Genomic DNA, 19,834 nt, shown 5'->3' with positions numbered 1-19,834 from the left:
CCAAGGAGTATTAGCAGGATTACAAGATGTACAGTGGTACCTCCCATAACGAATTTAATCCGTTCCATGTTCGTCATGTGAAACGGACGTCATACAAAACGAGTGTCCCCCATGTAACCAGTGTGATGCACTGTGTTTATTGTGAAATTTCCCTAGTGTGCATGACATCAAATGTTCCCCAAAATATAATTTTTCTTTGTAAAATGATAAATTACCGTCCCTGAACATGTCTATGTAAAAATAATTACCAAATTCCACTTACTTTGGCTGTGAGGGCGTGGACAAGGTGCGCTGTGACGTCATCAGGGGCTGGTCGCCCGTGTGTGAAGCTCCCAGACACGGTCGCGCAGGCCATTCAAGCACCGCGTGTTGCCACAAATATATTTTCAAATATTTTTCCTATGCATTTCCAATGCGGTTTTATTTGTTTCTTTTATCGTATATGATGCATATTTGTGACCTTTACAATATGTATACAGTAGAATGTTCATAATTTTCCATGAAACTGTGATACATGTGTCAGTAATGTGTCCACAATAAATGTTTATTGTCACAATATTACGTGGTAAAAATGCACTAATATTACAATATGTACAGTTTCACATACTATTTACACAGTAACACACTGTATTACACACTCAGTACTTTGGAGGTGCGTAATAGTCAACGAAGTAGTCCATGGTACACAGCGCGACTTTGCTCTCCTTGCACCAGCTACAGATAGATTTTTGTTTCCTGTTTCATCGTTCTGTGTGCTTGCAAATAATGCACTCGCGTGCACCCTTGGCTTTAGTACTTGTAGGTGGTATGTAGCCAAGCTTGTAAAGCATAAGGTAGTATTGAAACGATTATAGGAAAAGCTCAATTTGTAAGGTAGTCTTGAAAAGATCGCTTTGTAAGGTCCCACACAGGAAGAGATTCAGCTAGCCTCAAAGAGTGTCCATCAGTCAGGAAGAGATTCAGCTAGCCTCAAAGAGTGTCCATCAGTCAGGAAAAGATTCAGGTATTCTTAAAAATATCAATGAACACCACCACCATGGAAGCCGCTAACACTGTTCATCTATGCTACTTGTATCAGATGCATCATCACTGAACGCAGAAAACGATTCATCTATGTATCATCTATATACATTAGAGATGGCAAGGGTGGGGCTCAGAGCTACATCTGGATACGCTCGCTGTATCATCCTCATAGGTGTTGTATCACAGGCATCCGACCGTTGTGTTAAGCCCTTATTGCGCCTAGCTTCACCAATGTTATGACCCTTATGTTCTTCAAACAATAGGGTCTGAATTGCACTGACTGAGTACAGTCTTTCAACACCGTGTGGGACAGGTGTTTGAGAGCCAGAGGCATGTGTGCTACAAATGGTTGCTCACGCACTACTAACCCAGCCAGCAGCCCTTGTCTTTCATATTCGTTATAGCAAAAGGTTCGTTCAGTGTTTGTTGGGTAGGCTGCTCCATTATGACAATCTTTCTTTGTTTCAAATGTGTTCCATTTGTTTTGTATTTATCACTTACGTCTCAATAATGGAGCAGCCTACCCGACAAACACTGAACGAACCTTTATGACATTTGTCCATTTTTCAAATTGTTTCAACAGTTCTTTTATTTTTCGTTTTTTTTTTTTTTTTTAAGAAACATGGAGCAGTCGACCTGTAGACCACCGAACGAACATTTTTGACATTTGTACTGGTTTTCAAAATTCTTCATATTTTTTATTATTTACGTTTTTTGTATGTAAGAAACATGGAGCAGCCTACCTGCTGACCACCGAACGAACCTTTTGCTATAAGACAAATGAAAAATAAATATTGAACACATTTGAAGAAAGGAAAATGTCATAATGGTTTATTCAGTGTATGTAAGGTAGGCTTCTCCATTATTGAGACGTAAATGACAAATAAAAAACAAATGGAACACATTTGAAACAAAGAAAGATTGTTATAATGGAGCAGCCTACCTGCCGAACACCGAACGAACTTTTTTGACATTTGTTGTATATCAGATATTTCATTTCTTTTTTCCTACAAAAACGTCAATGCTTTGCAACATCTCAGCAGTCACCCTTTTATATCCCAGCATCATTAGCATCTTTAAACAAGAACAACATAATTTATGTGCATCGTCGGAGGCGTCTAAGAATGTGCAAGCAGCAGCGCGACCCCACCATGTGGTGTTGACGTTACTCAAACCAGCGTTCGTCATACGGGACGATTTGACGCCGATCGGGCCGTTCGTTACCCAAAATATTCGTCTTTTGGGGCAATCGTTATGCGAGGTACCACTGTAGTCAAATGTGGTAAAAATGCTTGCTTCTTTATTGACAGCAGAGGAGCGTTAGAGTCTTTAAATAACAGACGCCCAGTATATCAGAATATTGTGATAGAGTGTAGAGAGAATGTTAAGAGACTTGAAAAAACTGGGTATAAAGTAAGATTCATGTGGATCCCTTCACATGTGGGAATACTGTTGAATGAGGTAGTTGATGACATAGCGAAGAGAGCCACTGAAAAAACTCTTGTTGATGTTGTATGTCAGTTAACCTTGAAACAAATAAAAACTAGACTCAAGGTGATTCAGGAGGGTGAAGAAATGATAAAGAGAATGGCAATGGTGGACAGTAGTAACACACTTAAGAATTATTCAATAATAAATACAAATTCGTCCTTCACTTATGGTAAAGGAAAGTCTACTTGGAAGGATTCAATTTACATGAGATTACGATTAGGATATAAATATATCTGGCAATACGGTGTTGATGTCAGTGAAAAAGATAAGGAGTGTAAATTATGTAGTATGCCGTACGCCCACACCTTAGAACATTATGTATTAGAGTGTCACCTTATTGAAAAATATAGAAATAAGGAAATAAATAGTGTACCACATCAAATTGTTTGGATGTGTGATAATGGTATAATAGACAGTATACTTAGGAGCTACAAGAATTTTGCCCCAAGAATGTAACAATTATATGCTGTACTTGCTGTATGCAATGTTAAATGGGATTCTTGTACTGTTATATGTCTATTTGTACTCACTGAATTTGTGCGCCCCTTGAGGGACTTGAAGTAGAGGGGGGTAGAAATAGCCTAAGCTACTCTATCCCTTTGAGATGTATTTATTGCTTATCTCAATAAACATACTTGAACTTGAACTTGAATCCTGGCCCTGCTTTTTTGCCTAGTTTCATCGGTAGTTACAGTAGTTTATGCTTAGCTTTGCAGTTTAGTTTACTCAGTGGTTACAGTATTTACGCTTGGCTCTTGCAGTTTATTCACGTTACTTATTTGGTTATATTTATGTTATGCTTCACCTCCGTTCTCTTAATGTAAAAATGGTTATATATGCACGCCGATTGTATACCCTTATTTTGTACCTGCAGATATCACGTGCCATGCCTTGCCCCTATTCAGGTGACCTGGACAGGGGGGTGGCCCCCACGTTGCCTGGGGCACGGTACACTCCAGCAGATGGCGGCGTCGAAGCGTCGTCGGGAACGTCGTATATTTAATGATATCCCGTTCTTTGCCTTCCTAAGACAATGTAAATTAAGATTTTTACACACTTTATATGGAAGGTTTCTTATTTTGTACTGGCAGACATCTCGCGACATGCCTTGCCCTTCCTCTTAATTACGTTCTACATTTCAGCACTAACATATGCCTCCTGCTTTCAGATTACCACGGATTCCTTTTCCCAAACAGCCTACCTTAATTTACTCCGACAGTTGATGCTTTGCTCATGTCGCATGTTTAATTTTGCGTTGCTGTGTTCAGTATGTTTGTTCATTTTTCCTTGCCTTACGTCATTAAGTAAAGTCAGCCAGGATGTGCTATTTGCAGAGTTACTAATTAAATTATTAAGTAAAGTCAGCCAGGATGTGCTATTTGCAGAGTTACTATGTAATTATTAAGTAGAGTCAGCCAGGATGTGCTGTTTGCAGAGTTCCTAAGTAAATTATTAAGTAAAGTCAGCCAGGATGTGCTATTTGCAGAGTTACTAAGTAAATCATTAAGTAAAGTCAGCCAGGATGTGCTATTTGCAGAGTTTCTAAGTAAATTATTAAGTAAAGTCAGCCAGGATGTGCTATTTGCAGAGTTACTAAGTAAATTATTAAGTAAAGTCAGCCAGGATGTGCTATTTGCAGAGTTACTAAGTAAATTATTAAGTAAAGTCAGCCAGGATGTGCTATTTGCAGAGTTACTAAGTAAATTATTAAGTAAAGTCAGCCAGGATGTGCTATTTGCAGAGTTACTAATTACTAATTACTAGTCTTTTGCTGGGTTACCTTTATGCTTCTCCCCTTCCTGTCTAGGTATGTTTAGGTATGGCTAGCGGTGCGCGAGCGCGGCTTATCGGTTGCCCCCCCCCCCCTGGTTCCCTGTTTACTCGGTCTCGCCCGCTTCCGCATTCTTCCATCCCATTCTACGTTATCGCCTCTCGCTTTTGGGCCTATGTCCTTTCTCAGACCGGGTTGTGTGCCGTCCAGCGCGCCTCGGCGACATTATCTTCTCTTCGGCCCTCTGTCATTTCCGCCCCCCCCCCCAGCCGTGCGGGCTCGCCTGTGGGAAACGTCCCCTTGGTTCCTCCTACGTCTGCGTATCTGTTAAATTTGTTATTGTTGGACTCGCAATTTGATTTGTATTTATTACGGCAAATTTTTCTCCCGCAATTTACTCTTTGTTTAAGTTTCACGTTCAATTTGTTATATTAAGGGACTTTCAATTAGGATTTGTATTAATCTATTGCTTTGCCTCTGTGCCTTTAAGTTATTTTCAGCTAGGGTACGCTAGTTGCAGTGCATTCGGGTGGGGCCCCCCCCCCCCACATTTTTTTTTTCTCCTCCGGTTATTTCGTCCTATTACACTCGTTTCCCTAATTATATATTCTGAATATTGTGCATTATATTTGACCACCCATTCTTCATCGTATCGACAGTACATTAAGTTACATTTGGATGCTACCGAGAAGTTTAGCATGGCCTCGCGCACGGTGTCATGCAAAAACTGGCCATTCGGCCTTCCTTTCGGCAAGCTCAAGCCAGTTAGCATGACGTCGGCCAGCTTGTTGTCGGCCAGCAGCAGCCAGCATGCTGTTGGCCATACGGTCGCTAACGTTCTTTGGCCATCCGGCCTTCTGGGCTATTTTACTCTTCTTGTTCCTTCGCCATTGTTGTTTCCTACTACGTACAGTGTGTCCTCACTTGAACGAACTATATGGGGCGAAGCCGATTCGTTCCAGTGCGGAATTCGTTCCATCCGTCCGGCCCCAACAACCTTCTTATTTTTTTTTTTTTAAACATATGCCAGGACACATTAGTTTGTTTCTTTGTTGTGTGGTGCTTCATTATAATATCTTTCATGCTCTTTTGGTGTCAATAATAATCTGAGATGCGAGAATCACCATCCCCCACCCCACTCACACCATCCTCCACACCACCCACACCATCCTCCACACCACCCACACCATCCTCCACACCACCCACACCATCCTCCACACCACCCACACCATCCTCCACACCACCCACACCATCCTCCACACCACCCACACCATCCTCCACACCACCCACACCATCCTCCACACCACCCACACCATCCTCCACACCACCCACACCATCCTCCACACCATCCTCCACACCACCCACACCATCCCCCACACCACCCATACCATCCCCCACACCACCCACACCATCCCCACACCATCCTCCACACCACCCACACCATCCCCTACACCACCCACACCATCCCCCACACCACCCACACCATCCCCCACACCACCCACACCATCCCCCACACCACCCATACCATCCCCCACACCACCCACACCATCCCCCACACCACCCACACCATCCCCCACACCACCCACACCATCCCCCACACCATCCCCCACACCACCCACACCATCCCCCACACCACCCACACCACCCACACCATCCCCCACACCACCCACACCATCCCCCACACCACCCACACCATCCTCCACACCACTCACACCATCCTCCACACCATCCACACCATCCCCCACACCATCCCCCACACCACCCATACCATCCCCCACACCACCCACACCATCCCCCACACCACCCACACCATCCCCCACACCACCCACACCATCCCCCACACCATCCCCCACACCACCCACACCATCCCCCACACCACCCACACCATCCCCCACACCACCCACACCATCCCCCACACCACCCACACCATCCCCCACACCACCCACACCATCCTCCACACCACTCACACCATCCTCCACACCACCCACACCATCCCCCACACCACCCACACCATCCCCCACACCATCCACACCATCCCCCACACCACCCACACCATCCCCCACACCACCCACACCATCCCCCACACCACCCTCCACACCACCCACACCATCCCCCACACCATCCCCCACACCACCCACACCATCCTCCCCCACACCACCCACACCATCCCCCACACCACTAACACCATTCGCCCCCACCACCCACACTCCCCACACCACCACCCACACACCCCACACCACCACCCACACCATCCACCACACACCCCACATCATCCCCCACACCATCCCCCACACCACCACCCACACCACCCACATCATCCCCCACACCACCCACACCATCCCCCACACCCCCACACCCTCCCCAACACCACTAACACCATTCGCCCCCACCACCCACACTCCCCACACCACCACCCACACACCCCACACCACCACCCACATCATCCCCCACACACCCCACACCACCCACATCATCCCCCCACACCCAACCACACCACCCACACCCAACCACACCACCCACACCAACCCACCCACACCCAAACCACACCACACCACCCAAACCATACCACACCACCCACACCGTGTATTGAAGCAGCAGGCTTGGAAGCGTCTCAACTCGCCCGACAAAAAAAAATGATGGGTTGACAGGTCTCCTCTCACACCTCCAGGACTCCCCCCCCCACCCCCCAGGTACCCGGCCATACACACCACAATGCCAAGTCAGCTATTGTTTTCTTCAGGAAACAATAAAACGTGTTAATGATTAATAATGTATATTAATACACGAAAATTAACATATTTTGGCATAAATATTTTACAGCTAAGATTGAGATTTATAATAGAGTATGAATGAGAGGTTTGGCAGCCAAGCATGGTCACCACCCTTCTCTCTCCACTTCCACCTCCCCTGACAACACCTTCCACCACTGACCCCACCTGCCTCTTTCCACCACCTGCCTCCCCTGACCCCATGTGCCTCCCCTGACACCACCTGCCTACCCTGACCCCACCTGCCTCCCCTGACCCCACCTGCCTACCCTGACCCCACCTGCCTACCCTGACCCCACCTGCCTACCCTGACCCCACCTGCCTACCCTGACCCCACCTGCCTACCCTGACCCCACCTGCCTCCCCTGACCCCACCTGCCTCCCCTGACCCCACCTGCCTCCCCTGACCCCACCTGCCTCCCCTGACCCCGCCTGCCTCCCCTGACCCCGCCTGCCTCCCCTGACCCCGCCTGCCTCCCCTGACCCCGCCTGCCTCCCCTGACACCGCCTGCCTCCCCTGACCCCACCTGCCTCTTTCCACCACCTGCCTCCCCTGACCCCACCTGCCTCCCCCTGACACCGCCTGCCTCTTTCCACCACCTGCCTCCCCTGACCCCACCTGCCTCCCCTGACACCGCCTGCCTCCCCTGACCCCACCTGCCTCCCTTGACCCCACCTGCCTCCCCTGACACCACCTGCCTCCTCTGACACCACCTGCCTCCCCTGACCCCACCTGCCTCCCCTGACCCCACCTGCCTCCCCTGACCCCACCTGCCTCCCCTGACACCACCTGCCTCCCCTGACCCCATGTGCCTCCCCTGACACCACCTGCCTCCCCTGACACCACCTGCCTCCCCTGACACCACCTGCCTCCCCTGACACCGCCTGCCTCCCCTGACCCCACCTGCCTCCCTTGACCCCACCTGCCTCCCCTGACACCACCTGCCTCCTCTGACACCACCTGCCTCCCCTGACCCCACCTGCCTCCCCTGACCCCACCTGCCTCCCCTGACCCCACCTGCCTCCCCTGACCCCACCTGCCTCCCCTGACACCACCTGCCTCCCCTGACCCCATGTGCCTCCCCTGACACCACCTGCCTCCCCTGACACCACCTGCCTCCCCTGACACCACCTGCCTCCCCTGACACCGCCTGCCTCCCCTGACACCACCACAAATGATGTCAGCCACTTCACCAAGGCCTAACGTTCACACGACCTGTGCTTGTTTTATTGGCCTCCTCAAAATTTATTCTAAATAGGTATTAGTACAGTACGTAGGCTGTTAGAGGGAGGGAGGGAGGGATCCAGGAAACAACCCCCCCTCCCACCCCCCACCCCCCAATGGCTCAGGGAGCGACCGGCCGGCCACACAATGCCAACTGTTATCTACACCCCAATTGTATTAAAAATTCTGTGAAAAGGAAATGTGTTCAAACTGTTTAAAATATGTACTGTATATATTACAATTTTCACCATTATTATTGCTCCAATATGACATATTTTTCTAATAAAAAGGCTATTTTCAGTGTAGATAATGCGATAATTATCATTAAATTGACTCTTGGCATCTGACGATGAGAGGAGAGTGAGTGGTCTCTGTGGTCAGGTGGAGGAAGGAGGGTGGGGGCGGGGGAGCACATGTTGCCTCCTGACAACAACTCTCTCACCAATGCCTCCCTGACACCATTTTATCACCATTTCTCCCTAGAAACAATGGGTAGGGATAATAAAACACTACATAACTGTTTACACTCTGGCGAATCATAGTTGATGACAGCCAGCTCTGACGCTCGGCCTCGGTGACCGCTTGGACGAACATTCCTCACTTAATCGAACATTTGTATGTTCCACTGAACATTTGGTACCGAATTCAATTTGTTCGGCTCTTCCGGGAATTCGATAGAGCGGGGTTCGTTAGTCTGAGGAAGCACTGTAATAGTATTCTATTTAATTTTACCTCATCTATCATTAGGTTGGGGGCCCTTACCTCCAACCGCTATTCCTTCCACTGCGCTCTGCCCGCTTGGCGCTCAACGCCGGCTTCTTCTGTTCCCTTTATTCGCAGCCACGACAAGCCGGAACCCCCCCCCCCTCCACACCCTACTGCGGCGAGGAAGAGAACGCGAGCCGGATATTCCTCTGATCACCATTACAACGCACGCAGCGGTGCCGGGATGCAGCCGCCCAGGGCCTACGTTAATACTATTATCTTCCCTTATTTGCTGGGCTATATGGTAGTATTAATATTATTCCGTATCGTTACTGTCATTCCAGTATTATTTTATTAAAATATAAATTGTTATTATGGTTTGGCGTTGCTTTCTTAATTCCTTCCATTCTGCGGCACTTGCCGTCATCGGTTATTTACGATATTATATATGATACGATACGGTCATTGGTCATCTGTAATATTGTCATCGCTAAATAATAACAATTATATATTTATTTTGACATTTTTCGGCGATGCTGTGGTCACAAGCTGAACATCAATGCTGTTCACTCATGCTGCGTGCGCCGGCCTTGGTTGCTCCAACAGTACTGTGCCTCTCACACCTGAGAATATTGCCCACGATTTTTTTTTTAAATGGCATCCGTTTACAAGAGCCCTGAGGAAGCTACTGTGAACCCCGTGTAGCCGCGGGCCATTTGAATCAGGCCTGGCACCCTATGGCGTATATATACGTCATGCGCACCATGGGACATGTTACTCAGGGTGTATATATACGCCATGCGCAGTTTAAGGGTTAAAGGTCATGTAGTTTAACTCGACACTCATCCATCCCTCCTTTCATCCATCCCTACATCCATCCATCCCTCCCTCCCTCCCTCCCTCCCTCCCTCCCTCCCTCCCATCCCTCCCTCCCTCCCTCCCTTCCATCCCTCCCTCCCTCCCTCTCTCCCTCCCATCCCTCCCTTCCATCCCTCCCTTCCATCCATCCATCCCTCCCTCCCTCCCTCCCTCCCCTCCCTCCCTCCCCTCCCTCCCTCCCTCCCTCCCTCCCTCCCTCCCTCCCTCCCTCCCTCCCTCCCTCCCTCCCTCCCTCCCTCCCTCCCTCCTCCCTCCCTCCCTCCCTCCCTCCCTCCCTCCCTCCCTCCCTCCCTCCCTCCCTCCCTCCCTCCCTCCCTCCCTCCCTCCCTCCCTCCCTCCCTCCCTCCCTCCCTCCCTCCCTCCCTCCCTCCCTCCCTCCCTCCCTCCCTCCCTCCCTCCCTCCCTCCCTCCCTCCCTCTATCCATCCATCCATCCTTCCATCCATATATCTATTCGTCCCTCCCTCCATCCATCCACCCTCCATCCATTTCCACCCACCCACCCACCCACCCCTCCCTCCCTCCCTCCCTCCCTCCCTCCCTCCCTCCCTCCCTCCCTCCCTCCCTCCCTCCCTCCCTCCCTCCCTCCCTCCTATCCATCCATCCATCCATTCCATCCATATATCTATTCGTCCCTCCCTCCATCCATCCACCCTCCATCCATTCACCCACCCACCCACCCATCCATCCATCCCTCCTTCTCATCCATCCCTCCTTCCTTCCATCCCTCCCTCCCTCCCTCCCTCCATCCATCCCTGCAAAGGTATGTCCAACAAAGTCAGGGAATGAACACTCCAGCCTCATAACAAATCAAAACTGTGTCATGAATCTGTAACTTCACAGGGTAGAAGGCACTAAGAGTGGTGAACCAAGTGGCTGTCTGTACAAAATATCTTACCTGAATGTTACTTGAAATATTACCTACATGTTAGTGTTCGAATTAAGGTTGTAGTACAGTAATTTTAGTGTAAAATAGTTTTCATAAACTGTATTTTAGTACTCAACATATAGCAGAACTACTTATCAATAAAGTGCTAACAGCATAATACATTATAATACATATTTACTGTACAGCATTCACAACTCCATGAGAAGTCAAGATGGACATAATTCCAACAATAAGGAAAGTAGCTGTAACACAGTATTTTTTTGGTAGAGTAGTAATATATAGGTACAGTATATAATATGATAATGCATTTTTATTCTTTATAAAAAAAGGACACCAGCGCAAACGCCTCTTGAAGGTCACCTTTTGCAACGAATCCAACGCTGCAACGCACCAGGGTTGGTCCCATATAGTGCGTTGAATCGAGGTTGTACTGTATTAGTGAATTCATATTCCCAGTTTATATTATGAATTGTATTTATGTGGTTACCTATTGCTGCTTTGCCGTGTAGTCTAAAAGGCAAGTTTCTTGGTATCCGAGGGTGTTATGTCCATGTTTGCTGAGAGGAAGGTAGGCTAGTGATCGGTTGTTCTATCACTGATTATACCAGAGGCAAGGGAGGATAAGGGCATGTTGCACCACTTGTTTCTCTTTATTTACAAAAGTATATATGTTGAATAACTTGATAAATCACATAATTCACATAACAAATAATGTCTCAATTGATGGTTGGTTTACCTGGTATACTCCATTGCAAGCATATAAAGTAGTGAAAAGGATCTGAACATAATATTCAATGGTGTTGGGCTCTGGGCAATAACATATGGCTTAATTGACACCATATGGGCAAGAGTATAGATTAAAACAAAGGCGTAAACCACCAATGTACATCCACAGATGATAATCGTTATTTGACAATAACTGCATTCACCTAGTAAGTAACTAATGAGTAACAGGATTTAATAGTAACTATGGAGAGCAGGATTTTTCTCAAGGGTCAAGGAAAAGTCTATTTTATCCACATAGACCAGTTATATCCTTATTTGCATCACACAGGTAAAATCCAGGCAATAATTATATAAAACCAGCGGTGAATGTAATGAAACGCCATTTTCTAGAGGAGTCCCGGAGGCTCCCTGAAGCTAACCAAACTGATATGTGCTATATTAGTTTGGGGTCATCAGTCATGGCCTATGAGCACTTTACATTTAAAGTATGTCTTATTCTGCCATCGACCTGGGTGGGCACCCAGAAAGATAGGCGAACCAAAACAAACAAATAGCCAGTAAACTTGCTACCTACGACCCGAAAAGCAAAGAAACTCCTGCTGAAAGAAAAGAAGCTAACAGAAACTAGCAACCCTGCATGCAACTAGGTACTCCCACGCATTAGCGTAACCCCCTTTCCTCCGATACTTGCCATCGACTGGGGAAGGACCCCGAAAAATAGGCGAAGCAAAACAGACCACTCTGATGTTAACCTGTGCAATCTGCATCCTAAAAGATAAAATTAACTCCCCTAGAAAGAAACAAAAAATGCAACATTCCATGTAACTAGCACTCCCGCTTGTCAGTCCCCCCCTCCCATAGGGGGGAAGGGGAAGCCGGCAGCCCACCACTCCAGTTCTTGAACGATGAAAAAAATGCCGACCAGAGGGAGGGTATCAGAGAACCTCCAGGGCTCACCCAGAAAATGACATTTCATTACATTCAATGATGGTTTTCTGTGGGGAGCCCCATCGGCTCCCTGAAGCTAACTATCCAAAGATAAAAAGAGGGACATACCTGGGAGGTGGCAGCACTGCAGGTCTCAAGACAAGGAAGAGACAGACGGCTGCGACAAGAGCCCCAGCCACACATGGAACCGTAATGTTCACGAGATACCTGGCAGTCAGCACCCTGTTTGACCTCAAAAACCCCAGCACCTGAATGGCAACCCAAGACATGTTGCCAAAACCCACTGCAAGAGCTGCATACTTCCTAATATCACGGGCACGAGGGGTACCTGCTTGATACCTGCTTGATGGGGTTCTGGGAGTTCTTCTACTCCCCAAGCCTGGCCCAAGGCCAGACTTGACTTGTGAGAACTTGGTCCACCAGGCTGTTGCTTGGAGCGGCCCGCAGGCCCACATACCAACCACAGCCCGATTGGTCCGGCACTTTTTTTTCAGAAAACATTCTAGTTTTCTCTTGAAGATGTCCACGGTTGTTCCGGCAATATTTCTTATATTTAAACTGCAGGCTAGCTAGACTTTATGACACTGGACAACCTGAGATGCATAAGCCCTGGAACAGGGAACCAGAAAAACCAGATCAACCCAAAGAGCATCCACCGGCACAGAACCAGTGGCCCGCAGGTAGCATACCTGGAGCATACCTGGAGGGGGCTCTGGGAGTTCTTCTACTCCCTGAGCCCACCAGGCTCGACGTGTGATAACTCGGTCCAACAGGCCGTTGCTTGGCGAGGCCCACAGGCCAACATATCCACTACAGCCTAGTTGGTCTGGCACTTCTTGCAAGAACTTATCTAATTGCCTCTTTAATACATCCACCTTTGTTCCAGTAATATTTCTAATGCTTGCTGGGAGGGTGTTGAACAGCTGTGGGCCCCTGATGTTAAGACAGTACTCTCTGATTGCGCCTATGGCACCTCTACTCTTCACTGGTTCTATTCTGCATTTCCTTCTGTATCTTTTGTTCCAGTATGTTATTATTCTACTGTGCAAATTTGGTACCAGGCCTTCAAGTATTTTTCCATGTATATATTATTTGATTCCTTTCTCATCTCCTTTCCAAAGAGTACATTTTGAGAGCTTTGAGACAGTCCCAATAATTTAATGTTTTATTATTTCTATACGTGCAGTATATGTTCTATGTATTCCCTCCAATTCAGAGATATCTCCCGCTCTGAAATGGGAAAGCGAGTACCAAGCAATACTCAATACGGGACAGCACCAGTGATTTAAATAGTATTTGCATTGCTGTTGGGTCTGGATTTGAACGTTCTCATAATTCATCCTACCTGTATCGTTTTCCTGGCCACTGCTATATATGCTCGGTTATGTTCACTGAATGTCAGGTCATCAGACATCATAATTTCCAGATCTTTTACATGTTGCTTTCTTTCTATAATTGTGTCTGATCTCTGTCCTGTACCCTATGTTTTATTTAACTTCCTCATTTCCACTATACCTACGTACTGTACTTGGAACTTGTCCCCATTGAACATCATGTTAATTTAAGTTGGCCAATCGAAGACCTTATTAATATCTGCCTGCAGTTTTTCAGTGTCTTCTTCAGAGGAAATTTTCATGCTGATTTTTGTATCACCTGCAAAGTATGACACGAAGCTGTGACTAGCATTTTTGTCTATATCAGAGATAAAAATGAGAAATAGTAGAGGTGCAAGGACTGTGCCCTGGGGTACAGAGCCTTTCACTGCACTTGGACTTGATCTTATTTGATTGACTATCTCACTCTGCATTCTGTTTGACAAATTTGATAATCCAATGCCCCACTTTTCCTGTTATTCCTATTGATCTCATTTTATGGGCTATCACTCCATGGTCACATTTGTCAAATGCCTTTGCAAAGTCTGTGTATACAACATCTGCATTGTGCTTTTTTTCTAAGGCTTCTGTGATTTTGTCATAGTGGTTGAGTAACTGAAAAACAGGATCTTCCCGCTCAAAATCCATGTTGTCCTGTGTTGTGTAGTTCATTATTTTCCATAAAACTAGAAATCCGATTCCTTATCACTCTTTTAGAAACTTTTACTATGTGCGATGAACAAGAAATGCACGAGAAAACGTCCAGAAATGAGCGGAAGTAACATCCACCTCGAACGCAAGCTGCAGTGGCTCTGCCAACGCTGTGCAATAAGAAGCGACACTATTGGGGCACGAAATATCGATCCAGGAAAAGTCAAGAGAGAGAGCACAAACAACCAGGTCCAAAATCGACGAAAACCGGTGAAGAGAAAGAAAACGACAAAGACCGCCAAGAAACACTGAGAAAACACAGGTGGGACACCATCAAAGTAACCACATGATCATACAAATAGAGATACACACGCGTCAGAAAGACCTGACAAACAGTGTGGAACAGCACCGCAAACCAGCAAGGTACCTCACTGGCCTGATCTGCTGAAAGAGGGAAAGCCGCTGAAAAACGCTCCGATTCGGACACCGAGCAAGCAGTACAGTACCTGAAACCAAAGCTAGGCCGGTGAACATGGAGCCAGGAGAACCACTCTTCCCTGATATGAATCCAGCAAAGCAAGAACTCAAAGCAACAGCTGGACCAGGGAAAAAGAGGTACAGGAACCCCACCTCGACCAGTCCTGCCAAAAAGTGTCTACAGCGCCACACACAATGGGAGACACCGAAACCACTCCAACACAAAGAAATCCCCCTCTGGAAGCCTGTACATCTCACAAAGCCAAAGAAGGAGGCGGCATCGACCATCCACTCTGTGGTAAGAGGAATGAAACATGACAGGCCGTCTGCCAGGACGTTGGACACCCTAAATGTGAATGGCATGGAGAGCGAAACTTACTACCCTGTGGCTTCACTAGGCCACCCCTGGCTGGCCCGGTGAGCGCTGGTCACAAAGTCCCCAACCGAGAGACAGGGTATCCATGAACACATCGAGCAAGGCGAGAGGAAGGCGCCAGGGCACGAAACCTCAAGAGGTTTGAGGAAGAAAACAGCCTCTGAAGCCAAACTCTGCCCAGGAGATAAACCAGCAGGGCAAAGTTCAGGCTCCCGCACAGCTGCTCGAGCAACAGTCGAGTGACTGACCGAATTACTGACCCTGCCTAGGATGTAACCCCACATCAAGCTGACTAACTCCCGAGTACCTACTCACTGCTAGGTGAACAGGAGCATTGGGCAAAAGGAAATGTGCACAACCATTTCTGTCCAGCCCGGGATTCGAACCCCGAATTATCGATTATGCGTAGAGAACAAACCCGATTGTACTACCGGGACCCTAAACTTTAAATAATTACCTAAACTTAAAAATAAATATTTATTTATTTATTTATTTATTTATTTATTTATTTATTTATTTATGCATATACAAGAATGTACATTGGGAATGTGAGGATACATAATATGGTAATTACAGTCTTGTAAAGCCACTAGTACGCACAGCATTTCGGGCAGGTCCTTAATCTAAGAAAATTTTAAGGAGGTAAATACTTGCAAAATTTATAGACAAAAAAATGATAACAGTTACATGGAATGAAAAAAAGAAGATGAGAGAAAATTGTAGGTACAGTATATTAAAGCACATAGGTAGCCAAGAATGATTGCAATGACAGCTTGAATGGTAGTTGACAAAAATTGGTAGTCACAATACAGCATATGGCTAGCACATAATAGAAGACAGCAATGAACACAATGATAAGGTTGTTTGATACTACATAAAAATTAGATTGGGTAACACTAGGTACAGAGCAAATTTAAAGCTCAGTGTAGGAAACTAAGAAGATGAAATTAGGTACTTTTTGGTTTTGCTTTTAAATAAGGCAAAAGTTTTAGTTTTTAAATTCAATATAATCTTGATACCAACTGATCCTCATCATAACAGCCTCTTCAAAGGGTTAGGTGGCAAGGGTGTTGGTATGATTTGTAGGTGCTATCAAGACTACTTTGATTTAGACTCTGCATCAACTACAACTTATACCAATACCCTCCTCATCAAAAAGTAATTCTTTAAGGAATGCAAAAAATTGTAGTTACAGGCCAAACTCCCTTAGGAAGCCGTTGATGTAGCCTCTGTCCTCCTTGCGGCACACACGCGGCGTCATCACAGTATAATGGTGGTTTAAGGTTGAAAAATGTTTCTAGCTGTCAATGCCCGTCAGCGGCCATCAGCGAATGTCAACACCTCTCTGCATCTGTCAGCTCATGTCTGTACTCATCAGCATCTCTCAGTTCCACTCTATACCAATCAGTATCCGTCTGCACCTTTCTATAGACTTTGGCAAATGTCTACAAACGTCAGCATGTCTAGTCACGTCAAGAGTCTTTCAGCGCCCATCACTGCCTATCTATAGCGTCCGTCTGCACTTGTCTACAGTAGTTAGCATTCTTATGCACCTATCTACTGCAGTTAGCGTCCATCTGTACCCGTTAACAAACCAATAGACTCTGTCAACGACCGTCAGCACCGTCACCGACCGCCTCAGTAAGTATCCGTCACCGACCGCGTCAGTCAGCGGCGTCAACAACACCTCAACAGCTGATCATTTGTAAACACTCAAAGGAGAACCTAAAACTATAGACTAAAAATATTTATCTTTATGTGAAATGTTTTATAAATATAAATATACGTTTTATATTATTTTGTATACCATTTTTAGTAATTATTTTGTATTTAGGACTAATTCAGTAATTGCAATTTAATCAACAATACCGGTCCTTTTAATTAATGAAGCTATATACGTGCTTTAAATTGAACTTACTTATGCTTTAATTTTGGAAATTACGACCACTGAATTTATAAAATAATAATAAGTATTATTTACTAAATTTTGTTATGTATTTGATTGCGATGTAGGCAACAAATCGATACAAATTTCGCCAGAAACAAATTCTTGTCATTTTATGTTTATGTTCGTTATTTGCTGCTTTTATGTGATATTGATCAGTTGAAAAAATACTATTGATCCTAATCTAGTGTTCTGTTGTTGCTATATACACACACTGTATTCTGTATTTGAAATAATGCAGTTTTTAGATTTTACAATAATCTTGTAAAATTGTTCTGTATCAATTGCTGCCTTAATAACTGACATACCTGTGAGTCTATTATACACAGATAATTACAATGTACTCACCTCTCGCACCTGTCGTGGTGATAAGCTGGGGCTATGAAGCGGCTAAATTCACTGAAGACATCAGTGATGTGAGAGAGTATTTGCCTCATCTTAAACACGAAGCTTGCTCTTGGAGTGTGGTAGGTGTAGCCAAAATTATCTCCCATTTTGGTATTTCCGACTATTGCTTCATTCAATTGCAAATTCTATTAAAATGACCAACTATTTGTAATTAAGTATTGCCGTCAAGTATAAGATATTTTCCGAAATGCACTTTTTCACATTCCAGTTCGAAATATTTGTATTTGGCTAGGAACGACGCATAGCCAGTCAGTGTTAGCATTATGAGGCAGAATTAAGGTAGTTTTCCTCGACTCCTTCAAGGCAGTTAACATCTGTGGAGAGACACCAGGGAACTCTGCAGCCGAGAAGTACGACATTTTCCTCGCTCATAATTTACATTTAAACAGAACACATATATGCACTTTATTCTTAAAATTCTCGCCAAAACGGCTTTCTAGAGATATATAGAAGGTTTCTAAAAAAATTTAAGAAATATATGATCTTTTTTCGAGGAATAAATAAGAGAAAATCAGTGGTTGTGTGTCTGGCAGCGAGGTAGAAATGGCGCCACGTATTGATTGACTGTTCGTCACATGGGAATGACTGTGAACTAAATATAATATATATACTCCCGGGTGTATATAATATCTATACTCCCAGGTTATATAATATATATACTCCTGGGTGTATATAATACATAAGGCTCTCCGGGTGCGGCATATCCTCTTCTTCGAGGCTTGAGGATCCCTTCAAACTACAGGAGGTGGTGCTGCTGCTCAAAAATTGTGCTCAACTGGTACATTTGTACTGTGCAAAAACAAAAAAAAATGGTCAACCTACTCATGAAAAACTCCCCACACACCAAACAGAATGCCCTGAAGGAAACAAACGGCGTCTATGCCTTCACATGCCCGCTTGGGGATTGTAAGCCCCCAAAGAACTCAGTATATAGACAAGACAACAACGTCTCTTTCTAGGCGATTAACTATGTACAAACAACAGGGCTCCATCAAGGAACATATAATCTCTTTCTGGCTATAAGGAAACACGCAATGCATGGGGACTTTTAATAATAATTTTTTTTTATATAAGTACAATACAAAAATGTAATTTGATAGACTAAGTAACAGTTGTAAATTTAATAGGTAAGTAACAGTTGTAAATTTAATAGACTAAATAACAATTCTAAATTTAATAGTCTTAGTAAGTTGTAAATTTAATAGACTAACATTTGTAATTTAATAGACTATAAGTAATGTGCAGACTACTTACAATTCAGATACAAGTAGACGTATATAAAAAGTTATATGACAAGACTAATAATATGACTTGTAACTTACATAAAGAAAACAATAGTAATTAACAGAGTAGACGAAGTACGTAACGGTTTAAGACCGTAGGGTTAGTACCAAAGCGTTTATACCAATTGTAAGATAAAGTCATTAAAATAAATACATGAATTAAGATCGTAAAGTTTGTACAAAAAAAATTGTAACATAAAAGTAAGGTTTAGTTTAGTTCATGTATTATGCACCCCATACCCATCTTGTGGGCAGTAGTGGAAAGGGTTACAGAGGCACATAATGGGCTCAGGGACTGAACCCCACAGTTCATTTAGCTAAGCAAGTTACAATCTTGATGAGCTAGTTACAAAATTCAATATAATTCAAAAATTCAAAATTCTTGCAAATGATATTCCATCTTCCAGTACTGATGTTAAGGACTATCTTACAGGTAACTATCCACAGTCTCTGTACCTAAAGCCTACAAATTCCACTGATGTTAATGAGATAATCCTTTCCCTTAAAACCAAGTCTAGTGCCCTTAAGGAGATACCAACTTTAATTTACAAAAAAGCCTCCAGATCTTTAGCCCCTGCTATTGCATTGCTCCTCAACAAGTCACTTGAACTCCAAACCTTTCCAGATATTCTAAAAAAAAAGCGAGAGTAACCCCTGTCCACAAATGTGGTGATCTCACAGATGTTAACAACTACATACCTATATCAATCCTGCCTAACTTGTCAAAAATATTTGAAAAACGAATCTACAAGCAGCTTTACTCTTATCTAGCCAAACACAATATATTTAGCTCTTGTCAATATGGCTTCAGACCCAAAAAAAAGCACTAACGATGCACTTATTAGTATGAATAACTTAATTCATGCAGCTCTTGATAAAAAGGAGTTCCCTGTTGGG

At 45.0% G+C, this 19,834-nt stretch overlaps 1 protein-coding gene across 8 annotated transcripts in view; it reads right to left on the bottom strand.

Moving 5' to 3' along the window:
* Positions 1 to 17,944, bottom strand: part of LOC123758602 (transmembrane protein 181) — a 439,494-nt gene extending 421,550 nt beyond the window's left edge. For 2 of the 8 annotated variants that reach the window (XM_069334329.1, XM_069334331.1), the window contains exon 1: positions 17,595 to 17,944. In XM_069334329.1, coding sequence (XP_069190430.1) covers positions 17,595 to 17,740 — 146 coding nt within the window. In that variant the 5' untranslated portion in view covers positions 17,741 to 17,944. Of the gene's footprint in view, positions 1 to 16,494; positions 17,007 to 17,594 lie in introns of those variants that run through there. The other 6 variants (XM_045743046.2, XM_069334334.1, XM_069334330.1 and 3 more) reach the window with 5 other exon arrangements.
* Between the last annotated feature and the right edge of the window lie 1,890 nt (positions 17,945 to 19,834).

This window comes from Procambarus clarkii, chromosome 31 (genome assembly GCF_040958095.1).
Source record: "Procambarus clarkii isolate CNS0578487 chromosome 31, FALCON_Pclarkii_2.0, whole genome shotgun sequence".
NCBI lineage: Eukaryota > Metazoa > Arthropoda > Malacostraca > Decapoda > Cambaridae > Procambarus > Procambarus clarkii.
This window is presented reverse-complemented; position numbering and strand designations above follow the sequence as displayed.